Source organism: Lontra canadensis, unplaced genomic scaffold (assembly GCF_010015895.1).
Source record: "Lontra canadensis isolate GAN:19392208 unplaced genomic scaffold, GSC_riverotter_1.0 scaffold110, whole genome shotgun sequence".
NCBI classification, from domain to species: Eukaryota; Metazoa; Chordata; class Mammalia; order Carnivora; family Mustelidae; genus Lontra; species Lontra canadensis.
Genome location: NW_022631104.1, coordinates 3,294,740 through 3,314,407, shown reverse-complemented (window position 1 = coordinate 3,314,407; position 19,668 = coordinate 3,294,740). Strand labels below are relative to the sequence as shown.

Genomic DNA, 19,668 nt, shown 5'->3' with positions numbered 1-19,668 from the left:
TTCTCAAGCCGCAGGTCGCTTGACCAGTGAGTGGCTGGAACCCAGCCCAGACTCGGTGATCGTTGGCTGTAATCTCAGGCATCTTGTCTACCCCAAGCACCCTACTCAGTGCCTTCGACCTAGAGGCACCCCAAGTGTCTTTGTGCAAGTGGAATGAATCGAGGATGGACTTGCCTGGGTTAGGAGTGGAAATCAGGGGGAAGGAAAGTGCTGGAGTATGTTTGAGTGCCCAGCTGGATTAGTGCCCAACAGAGGATACGTGGGACCATTAGAGTTTCTCTGTTACCAGAATAGCAGCCCCCCACAACTGCATGGAGCCCCCATAACTGAAGACCTTCTCTGCCCCCTCACAGCCCCCTTCCCTGGACACATCCCGGACTGTGGACCCCTTCATCCTGGATGTCATCACCTACTATGTTCGCATGGGCACCCAACCCATCTACTTCCAAATCTACACTGTCAAGGTCAGTATCCCCAACCCTGGGACTCCATGGGTAGCGCACCAGCAGGACCCTGGGATGCCACCACCAAACACCCTGGCTCTGGGGAAACGCAGGGTACCAGGGCACGAATCACAGACTCACTGGTCTTGGTTGTTAACTGTAGCTTCCCAATCTTTGAATACATCAGATAATTCCCAGCCTCAAAGACCTCCAGTGCAAGCAGAAGAACTTGCTCTCGAGGAGGGATGCCTTAGGCCCTGACCCTGTGGTGGACTGGGGACAGGCAACTGGGAAAGTAATTACCAGGAATTGCTTTACCTCGGAAATCCTAGATGCTCACTTTCCAGTCTCTGATCACATATTCTCGTCCTGGCAAGACCCTCACATCTTCTCCCCCAGAACCTGCCTCCTTAGCCTGCAAGGTTTCTATTCTTTTCCGTGCTAAGTGTGTGGCCCAGTGACAGGGCCTGGGAGGGAGAGCTGGAGAATCTGACTCTTCCCAGACTTTGTCTTGACCTTATCTCCCAGCTTGTCTTCAAGCTCCCAAGCTCAAATGGCAGCAGGGAAGTCGAAATTTTAAACCCTCTGGTTCCCAAGGCTGTCTAGCTCTTGTAGGCTGATCCAGCCAGAAAGGGGCCCTCTTGAGGGCAGAAACACTCTGTGCCAAGTTCGACCAGCGTCTGCTGACAGTTGTGGCTTTCTTAGTGTCCCTCCCTGACACACCCCTGCATCTCCACTCCCTGATGCTTCCGCCTCCGTAGACACGGGGTCTGAGCACGGGGCTCCAGCAGGGAGGCCTCCCAGTCCCCACGGGGTGGAAGGATGCTCACTGCCCTCCACTCCTCCTGGCACCTGTTTTGTGTTGGGGAAGACCCGCAGTTGCAAGTAACAGACATAAAAACCAGCATCGGGAGAAGAGCTGTATCAGCTCACCTCGCCGGCAAGGGCAGAGTTGACCGGCTTTGGCAAAGCTGGGTATGATGGGTACCTCACCTGTCTCCTTTTGTCTCCCTTCCTGGCGACCAGATGACCCGCAGCCGTCCTGGGCCAGCATTTTTTTCAAACTCAGCAACCCCAGTGGGGAGAGGGTGTCCCTTTTCCAGTGGGATCAAGGCTAGTGCCTATCTGTATGCCTGTCACTGTGGCCCAGGAGGTGAGTCACACATCCGTCCCTCCTGAAGCCAGCGCTGTGGGGCTAGATGGCCTGACCACCATCTCCGTATTTTCTGTCTCACTGTGTCCTCCAACCAGGCATTCTGGCTCTTCTGACACTGTTCTTGCCAGTGACCTCCAGGCGCCAGGCCCGAAGGACGCTCTCCTGTCCTCTCTTTTGGACCCTTTTCTGCATTTGGCACCGTGGGCCACGATACTTTTTTCCTTTACTATACAATTACATGTATGATATCCGTGTGTGCATCACAATTGCAAAATGAAGGCACACATCTCCCCCTTCATGAAGCCCACCCCTCGCCTGACTTCTGGAACCTTCTCTCCTGCTTCTCCTCCTCTGCGACCTACAGGGAGGCTTCCTTGCCCAGCAGCCCCTTCTTTCTGTCTTTGCTTTCCATACACGCCCCGATGCTCCTGCCTCCATGGCTTTGCCCACGCCATGCCCTACCCTGGACTGCCCTTCTCAACCCTACCTCGTCCCCCCACACATCCTCGCCAGTCCTCACCTCTGCTCCTCTTGCCCCCCAAGCGGGCTCAGGTGCTTCTCCTGTGTCCACAGCGCTGTGGGGACAGCCCTTGCTTTTCCCTCCGGCTCTGTCACATGCCTGCTCTGTGCATTGATCCCCACGAAAACTGTGCGTCCTTGGAAAGATGGGTCCGCATTTTGTGTGAATCTCATTTTTTAAAAGTTTTATCTTTAAATAATCTCTGCACCCAGCATGGGGCTTGAACCCATAATCCTGAGATCGAGAGCTGTACACTCTACCCAGAGAGCCAGCCAGGGGCCCCTTGAATCTGAGTGTTGAGTCTCCTACCACTAACACAATAAATGGTGTATGTGTGGGCGTGCGTGTGTGTGTGCGCATGTGCGTGACGACGGTGGATCCGTGTGGCACTGGCGGGCCGGCGGGGGGCCCAGGTGTGGGGTCAGAGGCCCGGTGGGGTGGCAGAGAGTCCACAGCCTTGCTGGTCCCTCCACTTGCTTGCTCTGTGGTCATGGGCACCTCAACTTCTCTAAAATTCATTCTGTCCGCCTATCAAGGAGGTACGATGAATTTCACCAGCCTTAGGGGTGTTGCGAGGCTTCAAATATGGTAAACATGGTGGGGAGGGGCAGGGCAAGGAGGAGGGCACGTGGAGGATTCCAGAGCAGCGGCTGAGATGTTGAATGACAGCCCAGCTTTGCCGCCTGTGACGTCGGGCCAGTCAGCGCACATCTCTGAGCCTCAGTATCCGGGGTCCTAAAAGGGGGTCAATGAGACCTACCCCCTGGGGCTGCTGGGGGTTAAAGGAGGTCACATAGGTCAAGGGCCTTTCTCAGGGTGTCCAGTGCAGAGTAAGGTTGCAACAAAAGGGACTCTTGAGACCCCTCCCCCACCAGATGTTGGTCCCTTATGTCCCGTTCACCCAAAGACCCGGCCTGCGTTCCCCCGGCAAATATCTGTGGCAGAGCTGATGTCCGCAGGCACGTGTCCTGGGCTTCTGCTGGGGCCCCCCTGCTAGTGCAAGTCCATTGTCTGTTTCCGTGAGTCCCCACTCCCATGTTCTGGGGGAAGCCCCACACCGCCCCGTTCCATCCCCCGGAGGTTTCTGGGGGCCAGCCTCTGCCATTCCTGTCTCCTTCTGGATTCTCCTTCCTTGGGCATCCCACGGTGGGTCTTTCCCCTCTTTTTGACCTCAGTGAGGGATGTAGGCCCTTTCTTGGGTTTCCAAAAGACAATACAACACAAAGTGGAATGAATGGGAGAAACCTCTCACAGCGCAGGTAAAGGGAGTAAACATCTTGGTACCACAAAGGAAAGGTTAGGCCCCCGTCCACGGTCAACGCCTTCAGCCAGAGGCCCCAGGAGTGCACCTGCCCCCCTCACGGATCTGGGTTTATGGGCGCGGGCAGCCACGGGCAGAGACCGCTAGAAGGAACTTAATCATGTGGCTTGGGGCTCGAGTTAGGTGATTTGGGGGAGGTGCCCCCAAAGCGGGACTGTGCCCCAGCCCCCCTCCCGTGGCCACTCTTTCCCACTGCACTACCCAGCTCCCCTCAGAGGCCCCTCCTGCCCCAGATTTCTGCCCCCCACTGCACATAGTGGCTCAGCTCCCTCTAGCCCTTCTTTCCCAGCCTGCCTTGCAATGCAAGTCAGGAATGTGGTTCCCCTCTCTGGCCCTCACCGGACACAGCCCCACCCTGCGTGAATTCCGAGCCCCCCTCCCCCCCACCCATTAGATGGTAGTGGGTACAGGGGGTTTTGAGACCAGCTTCTTCCCCAATTTATCAAGTCATTACGTGGCTGGAGACATGTGGACCACAGGTGCAGGAAGTCACTGAATGTGGCTCATAATCTAGCATTAGTAGGATGGTGGAGCACCCAGGCTCTGGGGGAGCAGCTCACGGCAAAGCTGGCCTCCTTGCAACCTCCTCCCGCCCCCCTACTTCCCTCCAGATCTTCAGGGACCTGAGCCAAGGCCCCGCAGAGGACATTTTCCTCACCGAGCTGAAGGTGGACGTCCAAGACTCCAGACTCCCCAAAGGTGAGCGTCCATCCCCCCTCCCACGGGGGTGGCCTCAGCTCCCCCTCAAGCCCGTTTCCAGAAAGTCCTCCCGCCTCTCACCTCCGCTGAATACCAGATGCCCTTGGCTCAGCCAAGCCTGCCTGGACTGGTGCTTCCTTCCATGCAGGGGGAGAGGCTGTCGAGATTCAGGAGCACAGCTCGCCCCCAGTGAGGTGGACAGCGGGGCGGGAGGGGCGGGAGGGGCGGGAACCCCCCACCCTCAGCCTCTTCTCCCCTGTCCCTCAGATGGCTTTTCCCCCAGGAGGAAGGGCACGGCTGAAGGCCCGGGGGCCGAGCTGTCCATCTGCTACCAGAAGGTGCGTGGCCGTGGGCGTGCTCAGAGGAAGGGGGGCGGGAGGGGGTACGGCAGGGTGGAAGCCGGTGTCAGATGTGCAAATGGGAGCAGACAGAGCCAGAAGAACTTTCAGCCCCTTTTCTTGAAGCTTCCCCCAGGCTTATCCCAGCCTTTGGAGAGTTTTGCTGGGACGGGCAGATTGCAGTTGGCCTTGCATGCAGCCCAGGAGGCCATCTGATTTCAGGAACGGGGGGCTGCATCGCTCAAAAATCCCTTCCTCCCTGGCCAACCAGACGCTTGAACTGATGTCAACAGAGACATATTCCCTTGGGTCTGGGAGGCTGAATGTGCTGTCCGTGGCCAAGAGTGCTCTAAGCCTTTCTCTGCTAGCCCCTTGTTGGACACGAGTGACACAGACAAGAATCTCAGTCAGGGCCGGGGCGGGAAGCAGGACTGTCGACACGAGGATGCCCAGGGATAGGGCTGTTCTGAGGACCCCGTCTGTTTCTGCCTCCCCCCTCCCCAGGCCCTGCTCAGCCACCGCGCCCAAGTGGTCACCGGTTCCCTGCGGGCCACTGGGCTGGTCCTGAAGGCCCTTCCAACCAGTGACACTGATGGTGAGAAGCGGGGACAGCAGAGAGAGGCAGAGAAGGCATGACAAGTGGGGTGGATGGGGGAGAAGGAGACAATGACAGTCGAGTGACAGTAGACGGGGAGAGCCAGGAGAGTTGGGCCTCCCACCTGTTCCTGAGATCCTAGAGTGAGGTTGAGTCACTCCGGTGCTGGGCCCAGGGCTGCCCAGCAGGTACCTGGGCGAGGCTTGGGAGCCACCATCAGGCTCATCACCAGCGGGTAACATACCGTAGCTGTGGCTTCTGGCTACGCCCTGTAGCCTGATGAGACACCCGCTGGAGGTTGGAGAGACCACGGGGAGGCAGGTGCATTTATCCACCTTCCTCTGCGCTGGGCCCCAGATCTAGCTGTGCTGGGTCTGGAGATGTTGTATTGCAAATGTCGTTCCATGGGACAGGAACCCTCCAGTTCACAGAAGGCACCGCTGGTCCCAGTTATGTAATTCTGGCCAATGACCTGATTAGAGCTCTACAGTGGATAATCAGAGAGTCGGTCTAATTACCTAATTACCTAAATCTAAAATGGGGACGATAAAAGATTCTGATTTAGGTGCATATCGTAAATTAACATATGAGCTCTCTTGTTAGCTCCCCAGTCTTCTGGAATGATGAAAAGTTTTGTAAGGTGGATTGACGTCACCAAACACCTTCATTGGAGGCCAGACCAGGTTCAAAGCCAACACCTCAACTCTTTGAGTCCTAGGAGTTAGGCATCATTGGTGTTAGCAGCTTTTTACTGGAGAGGTAATGAAGCCAGAAAAATGATCCCCGTCAAGGTCACATCCCACCTCATTCCTCCCAGGTTCGGGGCCCCCCCAGACCCCACATTCTGCTGCTCCCATCACAGACCACACGTGCCTGAATGTCAGCGTGACGGAGGTGGTCAAGTCCTCCAACTTGGCGGGCAGGTCCTTCTCTGTAAGTACGGGGCCCATTGAGGTACTCAGGGACTGTGGCTGGGAGCCTGGGGTGTTCTGAGAAGGGGAAGTCACTTCTGAGCCTTGCCCATCGAAGCACATCTTCCTATCAGAAAGAATCTGCCTTTCCCCAACCTGAGAAGTCCTGAGCGTGAGTAAGGCAGAGTTAGGGTCTTGCTTTCCACCTGCTGGGCCTCCAAGGACCTAGAACATGCCCGAAAAATAGAAACTCCAGGCACGTCTGGCTGCCCCCGCACGACCAGCATTCAGACTCCTGTGCAACAAACCTCGGACCACATTGAACCAATTCTAACCTCGCTGCCCTTGGCCCTTATTGATACTTACTGATTGCAATTCCCTTACTGGTACAGACCTAGGACCTGCCCATATGCTCTGTATCTGTTGGCCACTCTGGACTTCACTTCCCTACTCGGCTGGGGTGTGAGTCCCATGATTACACCTGAACCCTGTTCCAGACTCCCACCCCTCCCCCCACACCACCTACCAGGGAGACACTTGGGATCAAACTCCCTACTCAGTCTGTATGCTCTGAGTGCTTCTAGAATAAATCCCACATCCACGGAGCAAACACCTGACCTCCCACCTCAGCGGGACCCTTGGCATCGCTCGAGCCTCTCGCATCTCTTCCGGTTCCTTTTCTCCAGCGTGGACCCTCTCTGCCGCTCCTCCCTCATAACCTGGAAATGTGCTCGGGTCTTCTCCATCCTGGAAGGAAAATCTCTACCATGACCCACTTACCTCTCTAGCAACTAGTATACTCCTTCCCTTCCCTTTAACCTATAAAAAAAAAGTTTAGTGATATGCGGGAAGTGCAAAACAAAACAAAACGCAAGTAAAACCTCTTCGAGTCCTATTTTCTAGAGAAGATGCGTGTTACTTTTCCAAGAGCAAACATCCAACCTCCTTTTGTGTATCTGTGCATGATGGATAGCTGCAGACACACGGGTGCTTCCTTCCTTGTAGGTCTCCTCAGCTGGGAGCTCCTGCCTGTTGGGGTTTTATCTGTGGGAAACCAGGGTCGAAAACTTGACCCTCTAGAGAAATTCTGCTTCTGGGCTATTATCAGCCCAGGACCATATTTCGAGTGAATTTCTAGCTCAGAAATTCCCAGACCAGGCAGACAGTGAACACATATAGCTCAGACCCACCGAAGGGTAGACTGTGGCTTGGAATTCCCAGGGGAGACTCATCATCCTCACCCCATAACACAGGTGCTGGTTTTCTTTAGATGATAGCATAGACTTTAAGAGTCATTGAAGGGGATCTCAGTTTCCAGTCCCTTGGACCTGTCCCCAGGTCCCCATGACTGTTGAAACCCAAGCCTCTTGATTCCAGTCCTCACCAAATGCCCTTGGGACAACCAGAGCATCTGACCCATGTGACCTCAACTTGAGAACTTATATGGCTTTTTCTCCACTGCCTCATATAGGATTGATTTTTCAATAGCCTGCAGTAACTAAGGAGGACATGTGTGTTTTCTGTCTACAGAATACAAAGTAAGATACTTAATTACTAGGTGAAACACATCATTACTCTAATCTGCAGCGTAGAAGTGTTGGTCTGCATCATCTTTCCAAACTAAGAAAGCTTTGTCCATATTCCCAGTATGGCTTCGATTTTATCAATTTGATCTCAGTTGGTTCAAACACAATGTTCTAGTTTCTGACACTGCTGCTGGGATACAGGATGCCTTCTTCTGCCCAGTCTTTGTAGAAGATTGTTCCTTTCTCTCCCTTTCTAGAAGCTTCTGACGTTTCACCTCATAGAAGGCTCTGGAATAGCCTTGGAGGAATCTTTCTCATTCATTATCATAGATCTTTAAAGGACATCATCAGTCTGGAGACTCCCATCTTTTGTTTCTAACATGTTTTCTAGTGTTTTAAAAATTATTTCCTTCCTCTTTTCTCTTTTTCTCAAAGTTCTACATAATGGATACAGTGGAGACATAATGGATACAATTCATTGTGACTTTTTGGCCCCTTTCCCTGGACTCTTTCCTAAACGGGTTCCTTAAATAGCTACTGTTCTCAACTTCTGTCCATGGCTCACTTCTTCTCTCATTTCCTGGACTCCAGAACCCACATACGTGGTTTGAGTCCGATGCGTTCAGGACACCCAAATCTCTATCCCCTGCTTGGACAGTCGTCCCCCTGAGTTTCTGACTCTGCATTCAACTCCGCATGAACCAGACGCCCCACAACACCCCAAACTCAAGACCTACGAAACCAAAGCCCGGCGACGGCCTGGGTTCAGAGCTTGGCTCTGCCATTTACCAGCTATGTGACTTCAGGCGAGTTAATCAACCTGCCTGTGCCTCAGTCTCACCACCTGTAAATGGGGATGATAGTAATAGCTCTGACTTTACCCAGTTGTTGTGGGGAGCGAAACGATGGGCCCATGCAAAGCTCTCAGAAGAGTGCGTGGCCAAGTATGTGCTAAAAGTATGTGCTAACAATGATCTTTAATTCATCTCCCCCCCCACCCCCCGCTGCCCACCACTGTGGCTGACCTCTCCATGGTACCATCAGTACCCAGTCATCTCTGCCAAAGTTCTGGGAGGCCCCTCAGAGACCTCCTCTTCCTCCCTTCCCTGTTTTCTGCTGGTTTTCTCTCTCAGCACTTCTCGAACCTCTCCCTTCCCCCAGCCCCCTCCTGAGCCACCTAGGTTGTCAAACCACCCTTTTGCCCAGGACTGAGGACTGCTTCCTGGGGTGTGTGACATTCTGTGCTAAAGCCCGGACAGTCCCAGGCAAATCAGGACAGGTTGGTCACCCTAGGTCCAGACCTACACCGTCCCCTTTTCCTGGACACACACCATGGCCTCCTAGCTGTTCCCCTGATGTCACTGCAGTGCCCCTTAGGTCCCCCCTCCACATCTCTGCCTGAGTGCTCTTTCTAAAATAAAACTCGGATGTACCTGTCCGTGCTTAAAACCCCTCTGTCACTTCCCAAGGCATAGAAACTTCACTGTGGCATGGTGTCGCTTTTCTTCCACTCCATCCACAACCCCAGCCGGCATCTGCAGGCCCTTTACCCCTAGCATGTGGAAGTGTTCTCAAAGACACACGTCTGTGCCTTTGCTCAGGTGTACGTGGCCTGAAACCCGGTCCCAACTTCCTCTTCCCCATCTTCTTTTCGTAGCTCCTTCAAATTGCAACTCGGGTGTTGTCTCCCCCAGGAGGCCCTCCTAGATGCTCTTCCCCCTTCCCTCCACACCCTGCCCCGCCCCCCACCGCACTGCTGGGTAAGCTAGGGCTACAGCCCTGGGGACCCAGCCAGGGGAGCAGGCGAAACACCATTAATTGGCACGATCCCTCTACGGCAATGGACTGCGAGTGCCTTGGACTCGGCCCTCGTCCTCCTGGTCCTCCCCATTCTCCCCAGCACTCGGAGCACTCAGCGTGTTGTCTTGCCCACAGCTGGTGCTCCCAGATGTTTGCTGAAGCCTCTAGCCTGTCCCCGCCCCCGCCCCCTCTGGGACTTCAGCCCTGACCCAAGTGCTTCTGAGACAGCCCCCTCTGCTGCAGGGGAGCTCCGATTGGCTGGAGCTGAAACCTGCCTTCCTCCTGCACAGCCTCAGACTCCAAGGTGGACCCCTTTACTCTCCTGCATTTCCTCTTTGCAGGTCAGTTCCCTGCGACAGTTTGTTTCGAATGACCTCTCTAAACTCTAAACTACTCGCCCTATCGAGTTCCCTTTGACCCTGCACCGCCTTCCTGGGGGAAATTCCAGGAGCCCTTCTTCACTCTTGGATCCCAGGCCGGATCTGCACCGATGGGTGGTTGATGAACGCCCAGCGGCAGCGGAGGCTCCTGGTGAGCTAGAGCGAAGGGCATTCTCTGCTAGGAGACCAGCAGCGCAAGGGCGCTCACTGTGGCTGGCTTGCTGAGCCTAAGAGGCAGCGACGATATTGGCCAGACTGTGATGTTGGTGTCGGAAAATAGTGGGAGATGAGGCAGGAACGGTGGGATTGGAGCTCTGGGGGCCTGGGAGGTGGGCCCACACCATTCACCAGTAGGCCCACTATTCACCAGTAGTGAACTGGGAGCTGAGATGGAGACCCCTTGCACATTTGGCTGGCCTGGACTTTCCAACTGACCTCCAGGGCTGCATCTATAGAGTGAAATCCGAGTCCTGGGGTCCCCCACCGGCCAAAGCCAGGCAGGTCTGCATGTGTCCAAGCAGGCAGGCCACAAAGGGGAAATGAAGGCATCTGTCCGCACGGCACACAGGTGGAAGGAGGCCTGTGGACTGCCTCTGGCTACCTGGAGGGCTGGGTCATGGGAGCCAAGATCCTGCTGGGAGTTACCTAGAGCGGCCTGACCCAGAGAAGGAGCACTGCGTTGGGAGTCTGGGAGCTGTGTCCCACACCTACTACTGAAAGCTTTAGAAGATGACAGTCAGTCTCTCCAGACCTCAGTCTTGTCCCTGTGGGAACCCAGAGTGTCCCTCACCAGTGGGGCTCAGTTCAGGTCCCCCAAGCTATCGTAATGCATCTGGCTTCCCCATCCCTCAGCCCGCACAGGACCCCAGCCTCCCTGCAGTCCCTCCAGGTACTTCTGGAAGGTCTTGGACGACATCCCCGGGCTCACAGTCATCCAGCAGGCAGTCGGGTCAGTGTCCACTAGGTTCCGCTGCCCGCCACAGGGCCGCAGCTGCCCCACCATAGCTGAGGGCCCCAAAGCTGCCATTGGTCCTGATGAACAGCAGGGGAGAAGTCCTCTCTCCTTTTGTGTCACCTTCTGTCTAGCAAGGCTTGGGTCCTTCTGCCTTTGCTCCCAACCCACCTGTTCCAGCTCATAAACGAGTCTTTAGACAGAGTGATGGCAGGAGGGGGCTTGGGCTAGGAGAACAGAGAAAGAATCCACAGCGGGGACCCCATCCCCTTCGATGACTAAAGCTGCTACTCATGCTTGGCTCCTTGCACACCTGCAGTTAAGAAGGAGAGTAACACCAGGCCAACAAATACAGGTTTACCGTGTCCTGGCCACTTGGTGTATTTCCTCCCCTTTAATGTTCACAAAATAATCCTACAAGGTAATTGCTATTACTACTGTGTTTTTGTTTTTGTTTTTTTCAATAGGTGGGAAATAAAAGCACAGAGATTAAGAAACATGCCCAAAGTCACACAGCTAGTAAGTGGCAGAGTTGAGATCGCAACCCAGGCAGGCTATCTGTAGGGCATCTGGGTGGCTCAGTCGGTTAAGCGTCCGACTCTTGATTTCAGCTCCTCACTCAGCGGCAGAGGGTGGGGGTCTGCCTGAGATTCTCTCTCTCTGCCCCTCCCCCTGTTCTCTCTCTCTCTCAAATAAATAAATCTTTCTTAAAAAAAAAAAAAAAAAGAAAAGAAAAGTCCTTGCCTGGGCTCCACTCCAGACCCCTTAAATCAGGATCTCTAACTTTATATTTTGGAAAGGTGATTCTTAGGAGGAGCCAGGGTTTGAGAATTCTTCAACAAGAATGAACCCTAAAGGCTCAGAATGTTGTGGGAATGAACCACCCAGAACCGCTGTCTGCATGTCGGGGGGCAAAACCGCTGAATGCCCCACCTGTGTCTGGCTCCTAGATGATTCCATGATACAGGGAGCTACAGGTCTGGTCTGCGTCATGAGGGCAGGTGGCCGCTTCCCAGGGAAATAATTTTGTGTGTACTCCCACTTTGAGAACGGCAGTCAGGACTCAGAGAACCCCCAAAATCCTGCCCCCAACACTGAACATGCAACACATATGCTGGGATATGGGGGCGCTGGGGCCCCTGGATCACCTGGCAAGCACCGGCCCCAGCATTCCCGGTCGTTTGAGATCTAGGACAACAGATTGGGAGAACAATTGCTGAAACGAGAGACCCAAGGTCCAAGGGGGAGCCCAGAGGCTCCAGGTCACTTGCAGGAAGAGAGCTGGGGACCCCATGGGCTGGACTGCGGAAATACACTGAGAGAGCAGGAGGAGTTGGCAAGGCTGTCTGTCGCAAAGGTGACACTCACATGAGCTCTTGGTTGTAGACGGTGACAAACACCTTCCGGACGGCCACCATCCAGATCCAGAGCCAGGACCAGAGGCTCCTGACGCTGCTGCTGGACAAGGACGGTCGGCGAATGTACAGGGATGTGGTCAGGTGAGGCCGGGCCTCGCCCCCACTCTGTGTCCCATGGAGCCAGCTCCTACCACCCGCTGCCTCTAGCCCAGGACGCAGGCAGACCTTGGGGCGGGGCAGGTGTGGTCCACCTGGTGGTGTGGACTGAGGCCACTGCCCCACGACTTCCTGGAAGTCCAGGGAGAAAAGCAAATGAATGGGGCAGCCGATGGTATTAATGTTCTGGAGATTTCCTCGATGAATGTTAGCAGCAATAGGTTTAAACCCCTGCGTGGGCGCTGACCCCCTCACACAGGCTGACCTTCTGTGGCAGCTGTGCCCCAGTTAACGCGACCCTTAGTGGTCCCCCCTCCTTGGGGTGCAGTATTTGGGTAAGATGGGGTACACAGAGGGGCCCACGCAGGCACGCCTCCTCTCCCGGTGTTTACTCCTGGCCTGGGTGCTCTTCTCTTGTCCTATCTCCCCTTTCTCTCTCTGCAAGGCCTCCTCCCGTCTACCCTGTAATGGAGGGGCTGTCTTCACTGTGCCCCAGCAGATCTGACCCCAGAGATGGGTCTCCTGAGCTCGCCTCTCTCCACCCGCAGAATCGAGGTTGCTCCCTGCCCAGAGCCGTGTTCCGGGACTCACAAGTCCAGGGCGTCGTGGGTTGGTTCACACCAGCCGGAGGCAGAAGGGACCAGAGCCAAGCCCAAGCCCCTTCTCATGCCCATCAACACGTTCTCTGGCATCGTCCAGTGAGCCTGAAAGGGCGGCAGAAGGGCTGAGTCCAAGAGCCCCAGACCAAGAGGAAGGATACACTACCCCATCAGCCTCCAAACACTCATACTAGCAGCCGGGGCGAGGCCAGGCTGCGCTGGGTGGCTTCTGGCTGTGCCCGGAGTTCAGGGAGCTGGGCCCACACCCAGGCCCGAGGACAGCTCCAGCAAAACTGCGCACACGCAAGACCCAGCTCCGTGCACAAATGTCCACACGCCTTCATCTATTTTTAGCCCCACCCCTCCCACTCAAGCTCCCCCATTGCCCCTGAAAACCCAAGTGAGAGCTGCTGTGTCGTCCAGGGCCCAGGCCTGGGGGAAAGTGGGAAGCAGGGCAAAGGCACCTCCTCTCTCCTGAGTCTGTTCCTTTCCCTCCCTCCAGCCAATGTCCACGCGTGCATGGGCAGGCAGGTGTCCCTCCTGGAGGAGAGGAAATGTCAGATTCAATAAAGGCACACTAAAGTGATTTTGCTTTGACCTAATACCTGGCCGGATAGTAAAGACGTGAAAATTCCTGGCTTCTGAGTTCCAAAACGTATATCCAGATGTAAAACAGGGAAGACCAGGGACACAGGACCACTATCCTCACCCTTAGGACTAGGTGGGGGGCAGGAGGGAAGGCAGCAGAGGAGAGGGCAGGGTCGCAGGGGGGAGGGGGGAGGGTGTGGAGGAACCTTTCTCAGGTTCCCGGGTCCAAGAGCACAGATGTAGCTGCTTTACTTTCAAACTCATTGCCTGGTGAGTGGGGGCAAGTCTGGAAGACTCCCTGTAAGAGGGGGTGCCTGGGGGGGCCATCTAGGCAGAGGGGTCCAAGGAGCACCAGTACAGAATCGTGCCCGCCCCTCCGTAGACAGCAGCTCTGGACAGAGTGAAGACCGAGGAGTGGATGGACATGAGATCCTCCACTGAAGCCCTGCCCCCCACCCCCAACAGAACCCAGGGAGAGAGGGATTGGGGACGGTCCCCAGTCAGTCAGAGTGGTTTTAAACCGGAAATGATTGATATCACCGTATCTGGTGACTTTACCTGGAGGTGGCTCATGGAGGGTGTAGCCCGTTACTGGACCGCTGGGCACCCTCAGGTGTAGACGCAAACTATCCAATACATACATAGGGTTACAGGGACTGGGACGCCGCCTTCCTGGGGTTGGGATCCTGGCGGAGACAGGCAAGAAACAAGATAAACCCGCGAAACAGAAACGTGTGGAGCGCTGGGTGGCGATGCGTGCAGGGGAGGGGGTGAGATCTGTCAGTGAGGGTGGACAGGCGGGTCCCTGAAGGTTACAGGGCTGTCCTTGACGGAGGACGAGCGCCAAGACCTGAGGAAGACAGGGAGGGAGCCCCCATCATGAATTCCCCTCCAGCTCCCCGCGCCGCCCCGCAGTTTTCGTTGCCCGAGGCAGCTCAGGAGCTCACGCAGGTTAGCTGGGAGCGCGCCCTGCTGGCCACAGGCCCCACCCTCGCGCCGCGACCGGCAGGTGCGGCCCGCAGGTGCGCCGGCCCCGCCCCGCAGGTGCGGCGTCCCGGGGGCGGGGCCACTTCCGGGACGGCCGCCGGACGTGGCGGGGCGTGGAGTGGGGGGTCGGCCGTTGACCCGGTGACCGCGGCGCTGCCGAGGCCGGAGGCGACTCCCCGCGCCCCGCGCCCTCTCCCGGGCCATGGCCCCGCGGCCGCCCCGCGCCCAGCTCGGTCCCCCGCCCGCCCGGGACTGACGGAGCCCGGCCGCCATGAGTGCCAACCCGCAGTGGGACATCAGCAGGGCGCTAGGAGTGGCCAAGCTCTTCCACCTGGTGTGCGGGGTCCGGGACGCCTGCGTGACTCCGTTCCTGACCCTCTACCTGAGGCAGCTGGGCTTGGCCGCGCCCTGGGTGGGCATCCTGATGGGGACCAAGCACCTGATCGCCGCCTTCTGGGGTCCCTTCTGTGCCTTCCTGGCCAAAAGCTACCAGAAGAGGAGGGTGCTTCTGATGGGCTCGCTGCTCGGCTCGGTGGGGGCCAGCATGGTGATGGTCCTCGTGCCGCCGCTGCACGAAGTTCTGGGGTACCGCTCCTGTAACGCCAGCGACGGGGCCACCCCCACCGCTCCGCGGCCTGGGGCCGCAGGAACTGTGACTGTCACCTCGGCCCCACAGCCCCAGCCCGCCTCCAGCCATGCGGCAGGGTCGCCCAGCCCCTCAGGCGAGAGCCGCACCGGGACAGTGGACCCCGCTGGCTTCAGAAAGGCACCTGTGGGAAACGTCCACGAATCGGCCGGAGGGCCACCTGGCTACGCCAGGACCACGTCCCCAGCTCTCCATCCTGTCACTGCAGGGGTGAAGGCTACTCCTGGGGAAGGGGCTTTTAACGCGGGCAGGACAGTCCTCCCTTTGCTGGCTGGTGGTCCAGCCAACTTGTCAGCAGCTCAGGGGAGTGCCCGGGGCCTTGACCTCTCCTTGGAAGGCTTGCGCTGGACTTTCCTCCTCTCCCTGGTCTCCCTGGTGTTCTGGGAGCTGCTGACAGCCCCTCTGGAGCAGGTGGCCGACGACAGCCTTTATGAATACTTGGATTTTGTGGACGCCACTGACCACTACAGAAGCCTCTGGATCTGGAGGCCGCTGGGCATGTCGGCCGGTGTGTGCGGCGTCACAGCCTTGGTGGGGCAGCTGGAATGTGTCCTGATGACAAATGGCCCCCGGGGTGTGTTGCATTTCTATGGCTACTCGCTGGTCAGCACCCTGGCTTTACTGGTGAGCATCTCCTTTCCCGTCCCCATCTGCAGGCGGCGGGAGCCCAGCTACAAGACCGTCAAAGCGCTGTCCCTCGTGGGCGGCGCCCCGCGGCTCATTGTCCTAGCCCTCACCGTGTTTCTGGTAGGCGCGGCCACCAGCGCGGTGCAGAACTTTCTATTCTGGCACATGGAAGACCACGGGAGCGGCGAGCTGGTGATGGGTTTCTCGGTGGCCCTGGGCTCGCTGGGAGAGATTCTACTCCATCCGTTCAAAGCGACACTGCTTAGGAAGCTGTCAAGGGTGGGCACGGTGGGGCTGGGGCTGGGCTGTCTGGCAGCCCAGCTCCTCTACTACTCCTTCCTCTGGAGCTGGTGGTCGGTCCTCCCTGCGCAGATCTTGAACGCCGTCAGCAGCGGGGCCCTGTGGTGGGCCGTGAAGGCCTCCGTCGAGGACCTGGCCACTCCCGGGACGGCGAGACCTCTGGGTGCGATGTTCCAAGGCCACATTTCCGGGGGAGGGTCCAGCCTGGGCAGCGTTGTGGGGGGCTTCGTGGTGATGTCCTTCAGCCTGGCCGTGCTCTATCAGGCCTGCTGCGTGGTCCTATTACTCTGGCTGGCCCTGTTCCTGTCCATTCAGCCCCGACTGCCCCAGGAGCAGACAATCAACTACTCGAAACTGCTGGTCATGGAGGCCAGCGACACGAGTGACTCTGAGCAGGGGACGGAGCGGGACTGGCTGGTGAATGCCATGAGGGAGGAGGACTCAGAATAGAAGGGCGGAGACAAGGTCAAGCTGAACCAACCTGGGAAGTCACCCAAGGGTCTGGACAAGAGCTCATCCGCTGAGGGACAAGCCCTGCATCCCGCCGGGGGGCTGTGGGGGAGTCTGGAGAGAGAGAGTGCAAGTCTGTGCAGAACCCCACCCCCCACCCCGGGGATCATCTCGTTTCATGATTTTCTTTACTTTTAAGGTAAAAGGAGATTTAACTTTTTGCTGTTTAATCTTTTTTAAAGAATGGAAGAAAAATACATTTGCTTAAAAAAAAAAAAAAGCGCCCTTTGTACACCCCATGTTGTGGTGTGTGAGGTTTGCAAGAGCTTCACGGTACTGACTCTTGGTGCTGTTGATTTGAGCCACAGTGGGAGTGCGTGAACTGTGGGGACCCCCAGGATTCTCTTTGGCAGAGGGGGCAGTGGGCTTTGTTTGGTGAGTCACGTGCATTGCCGTGGTTCTAAGAGCACGAGCCGGGTCCTACAGAGGCCCTGCTGTGGGCAGGTAAGAATGGGAATGAAAGCCAAGCGGATGCCCACACTCACCCCCAGGGACCTGGGTTTCCAACCAGAGCAAATGCTGGGTGATGTACTCTGCGTTGGGGGCACAGGGATTCAAGTTAATACATTTTCATTCTTACTGTCAAATGTGTGTGTGTCACCAGGAGGTCCGATCGCTAGAATTGTCTCCCATACTTGGGTCCAAGCAAGAGCAGTTTCATGTCTTGGGGCCCATACCATGCACGCTGTACCCCACACAAGTTCACGGGGATTGTTCACAACTGCTTGGTTGGGGTGCAGCAGCCTCTGTAGAGTTGGGGATGCCGCAGGTGGTCCACATTTGTGCCGGTGCTTAGCCAGTCGGTGGGGTGACCGCTCAAGCCCTCCCACCCTCCCACCCACTGCAGGAAAGGGCCCTTTATTCCGGAAGCCGGCGCCAGAGACTAAGTCTTCTTCCTTATAATCAGGTAAGTATAGGATACTGGATTTCTGAGGGTCTCATTTTACGAATGCGAAAACGTCTTGTACTGGGAGAAAGGAGACAAATGCGTGAATGTCCCCTGGGTCAGACGTGGTTCTAGGAAATTTATACTTTTTCAGTTTTCCCTGAGAAGCCTTAGGGTATAAACCACAGCCACCACCAACAACAAAATTAGCCTCTGCCTTAAATAACTAAGGATTCGTTTGTCTCACATAAGAAGTCTAGGGATAGGCAGTCCAGAGCTGGCATAGCGGCCCAGCAATCCACAGAGAGAGTCTTTTCATCCCTCTGCTCCCATCACCTTCAGCTCATAGATCCCGTATTTGTCCACTCATAATAACAGAATGGCTGCCGCAATGCCAGCCCTCTCATCTCATATTCCAGGCAAGAAGAAGAGGGCAAAGGGAGAAATAGGAATGAGCCCCTGTATCAGGAAAACAAAAGCTTTTCCAGAAATCAGCAGATTTCTGCCACCCAGAGCTGCAAAGGAGTCTGGGAGATAGAGTATTTTCCACCCAGCACGTTTACATTCTGAGTAGAATCAGGGTTGTGTGAGGAAGAAGAGGGGGCTGAATGTCGGATGGTCAACTAGCAATGTCTAGCACAGTTATGAGAAGTGGAATTCACACCCAGGCCTGTCTCACTGCAAAGTCTGTGTCCCTCCCTGCATGGCAAGCAGGCTTCCCAGGCATAAATGGCTTTAGCAATTCCACTCCCCTGACAACAGCCCTGTGAATCAACCAAATTTGTTATCTGTGTGTTACAAAGAAGACAGAGTCTCAGAGAAGTCACACATTGGGTCGCTGGCAAGAAACACCACCAGAACCCTAATCTCCTTACCCCGAATTTTGATCCTTTTCTGCTATGCCACAGTTTCCAAAGCCCGGCTGTCCACCCGAGTCATCTGGGGAGCAGATCCAAAAAGACAGGCTCCTAGGAACCTCCTGGCCAGTGCCCAGAAATCTGTATTTTTTTAAAGATTTTATTTATTTGACAGACGGAGATCACAAGCAGGCAGAGAGGCAGGCAGAGAGAGAGAGGGGAAGCCGGCTCCCTGCTGAGCAGAGAGCCCGATGCAGAGCCTGATCCCAGGACCCTGAGATCATGACCTGAGCCAAAGGCAGAGGCTTTAACCCACTGAGCCACCCAGGCGCCCCAGGAATCTGTATTTTTAATGCGCTCTCTGAGTGATAGTCCGCTCAGTTACCCTTTCCAGCCCCATCTGTCTCACCCCTCCTTCCAGGAATGCTTCTAGCGTGCAGGGAAATGCACAGTAGCTACTGAGCGGTGACCGTGTGCTAGACACCTTTCGAATACTTGACATGCGCTGGCTCGCTTAGTCCTCCAAGCGATCTTAGGACACAGCCGATGTACCCACCTCCAATTTACAGATGTCAGAGTGACAGCTCAGGACCTGGCTGAAGGTCAACAGCCAGCATGTGGCAGAGCTGGGACTCCCATTCAGCCTGGTGGCCCCAGAGCCCAAGGCTTTAATCACCATGTTCTGTGGCCAAGGGAAGAGGAGAAAAGGAGGGAAATTCAGTATTAAGATTGAAGGCAGGTGCACTTGAAATTTACTGGACAGGAGGCAGAACTTGCTACGTAGACGGAACCTACAATAATATCAAAATGCAAACACGGGTGTGTTCCTCTAATGTAGACAAAAGGATGGGGAACAGGACTTGGTTTGGGGAAGGATTGAAGTTAGTAAACGTGGTTTACTAGGAAGGAAGGAGGAGAAAAAGGAGCAGGAGGTGGGAGAGAAGGAGGAGGTAAGGGACCTGACATTTTAAGGATCTCAAAGATTTGAGGGGGAGGATACCGAGAAATCTGTGTTTGGGCTATTTAGTTAATGTGACCGTCCTCTGTGAAGAATCATACTCCCTATCCTGGGGAACTCAAGAATGAAGAAAATGCATAGTCCCTCCGCCACCCCAAGAAGCCAATGATCTAATGGGGAGATTTGTTTTGTACAAAAACACACGCATACCTAAAAGTCCCCGCAAACAGCATCCCTGGAGTGAGGAAAGGGACAGATGGTTCCTGACTCAGGAATTCGAGGAAGGTTTCGTGGGGATGACATTTAAGCCAAGCTAACAGGTGGGGAGAGAGTGGTCACTCGGGGCAGCAGGAACAGATGAACAGAGTTACCGAGGGGGGAAAAGCATGGAGTCTGCTTGGGGAATGGCAAGAAATACAGTTCGGGGCGGGGGCGTGGGGTTTGCGTGGTGTGGTGCTGACAGACAAGCCTGGGGAGAGAGCTTAGGGCCAGGTCACAGAAGACCTTGATTCTGTAAGCTTTGGAAGGTTCTTGAAAGGGTCGTGGCAGGTGAGA

General features: G+C 55.8%; 2 protein-coding genes across 4 annotated transcripts in view; both read left to right on the top strand.

Annotated features, from left to right (window-relative positions):
* PIK3R6 (phosphoinositide-3-kinase regulatory subunit 6) overlaps positions 1 to 13,388 on the top strand; it is a 51,669-nt gene extending 38,281 nt beyond the window's left edge. For 2 of the 3 annotated variants that reach the window (XM_032839827.1, XM_032839825.1), the window contains exons 14-20: positions 354 to 464; positions 4,052 to 4,139; positions 4,407 to 4,477; positions 4,982 to 5,072; positions 5,890 to 6,005; positions 12,028 to 12,140; positions 12,601 to 13,388. In XM_032839827.1, coding sequence (XP_032695718.1) covers positions 354 to 464; positions 4,052 to 4,139; positions 4,407 to 4,477; positions 4,982 to 5,072; positions 5,890 to 6,005; positions 12,028 to 12,140; positions 12,601 to 12,883 — 873 coding nt within the window. In that variant the 3' untranslated portion in view covers positions 12,884 to 13,388. The remainder of the gene's footprint in view (positions 1 to 353; positions 465 to 4,051; positions 4,140 to 4,406; positions 4,478 to 4,981; positions 5,073 to 5,889; positions 6,006 to 12,027; positions 12,141 to 12,600) is intronic. The other variant, XM_032839826.1, reaches the window with a different exon arrangement.
* Positions 13,389 to 13,546: 158 nt separating this feature from the next.
* Positions 13,547 to 16,414, top strand: MFSD6L (major facilitator superfamily domain containing 6 like). The gene has a single exon (XM_032839987.1). It carries the CDS (start codon positions 14,601 to 14,603, stop codon positions 16,350 to 16,352), a length of 1,752 nt encoding a protein of 583 aa, XP_032695878.1. The 5' UTR covers positions 13,547 to 14,600; the 3' UTR covers positions 16,353 to 16,414.
* The last annotated feature ends 3,254 nt before the right edge of the window (positions 16,415 to 19,668 follow it).

Coding starts and splice junctions, on each gene's coding strand:
- MFSD6L (XM_032839987.1), top strand. CDS start 14,601: ATGAGTGCCAACCCGCAGTGGGACATCAGCAGGGCGCTAGGAGTGGCC.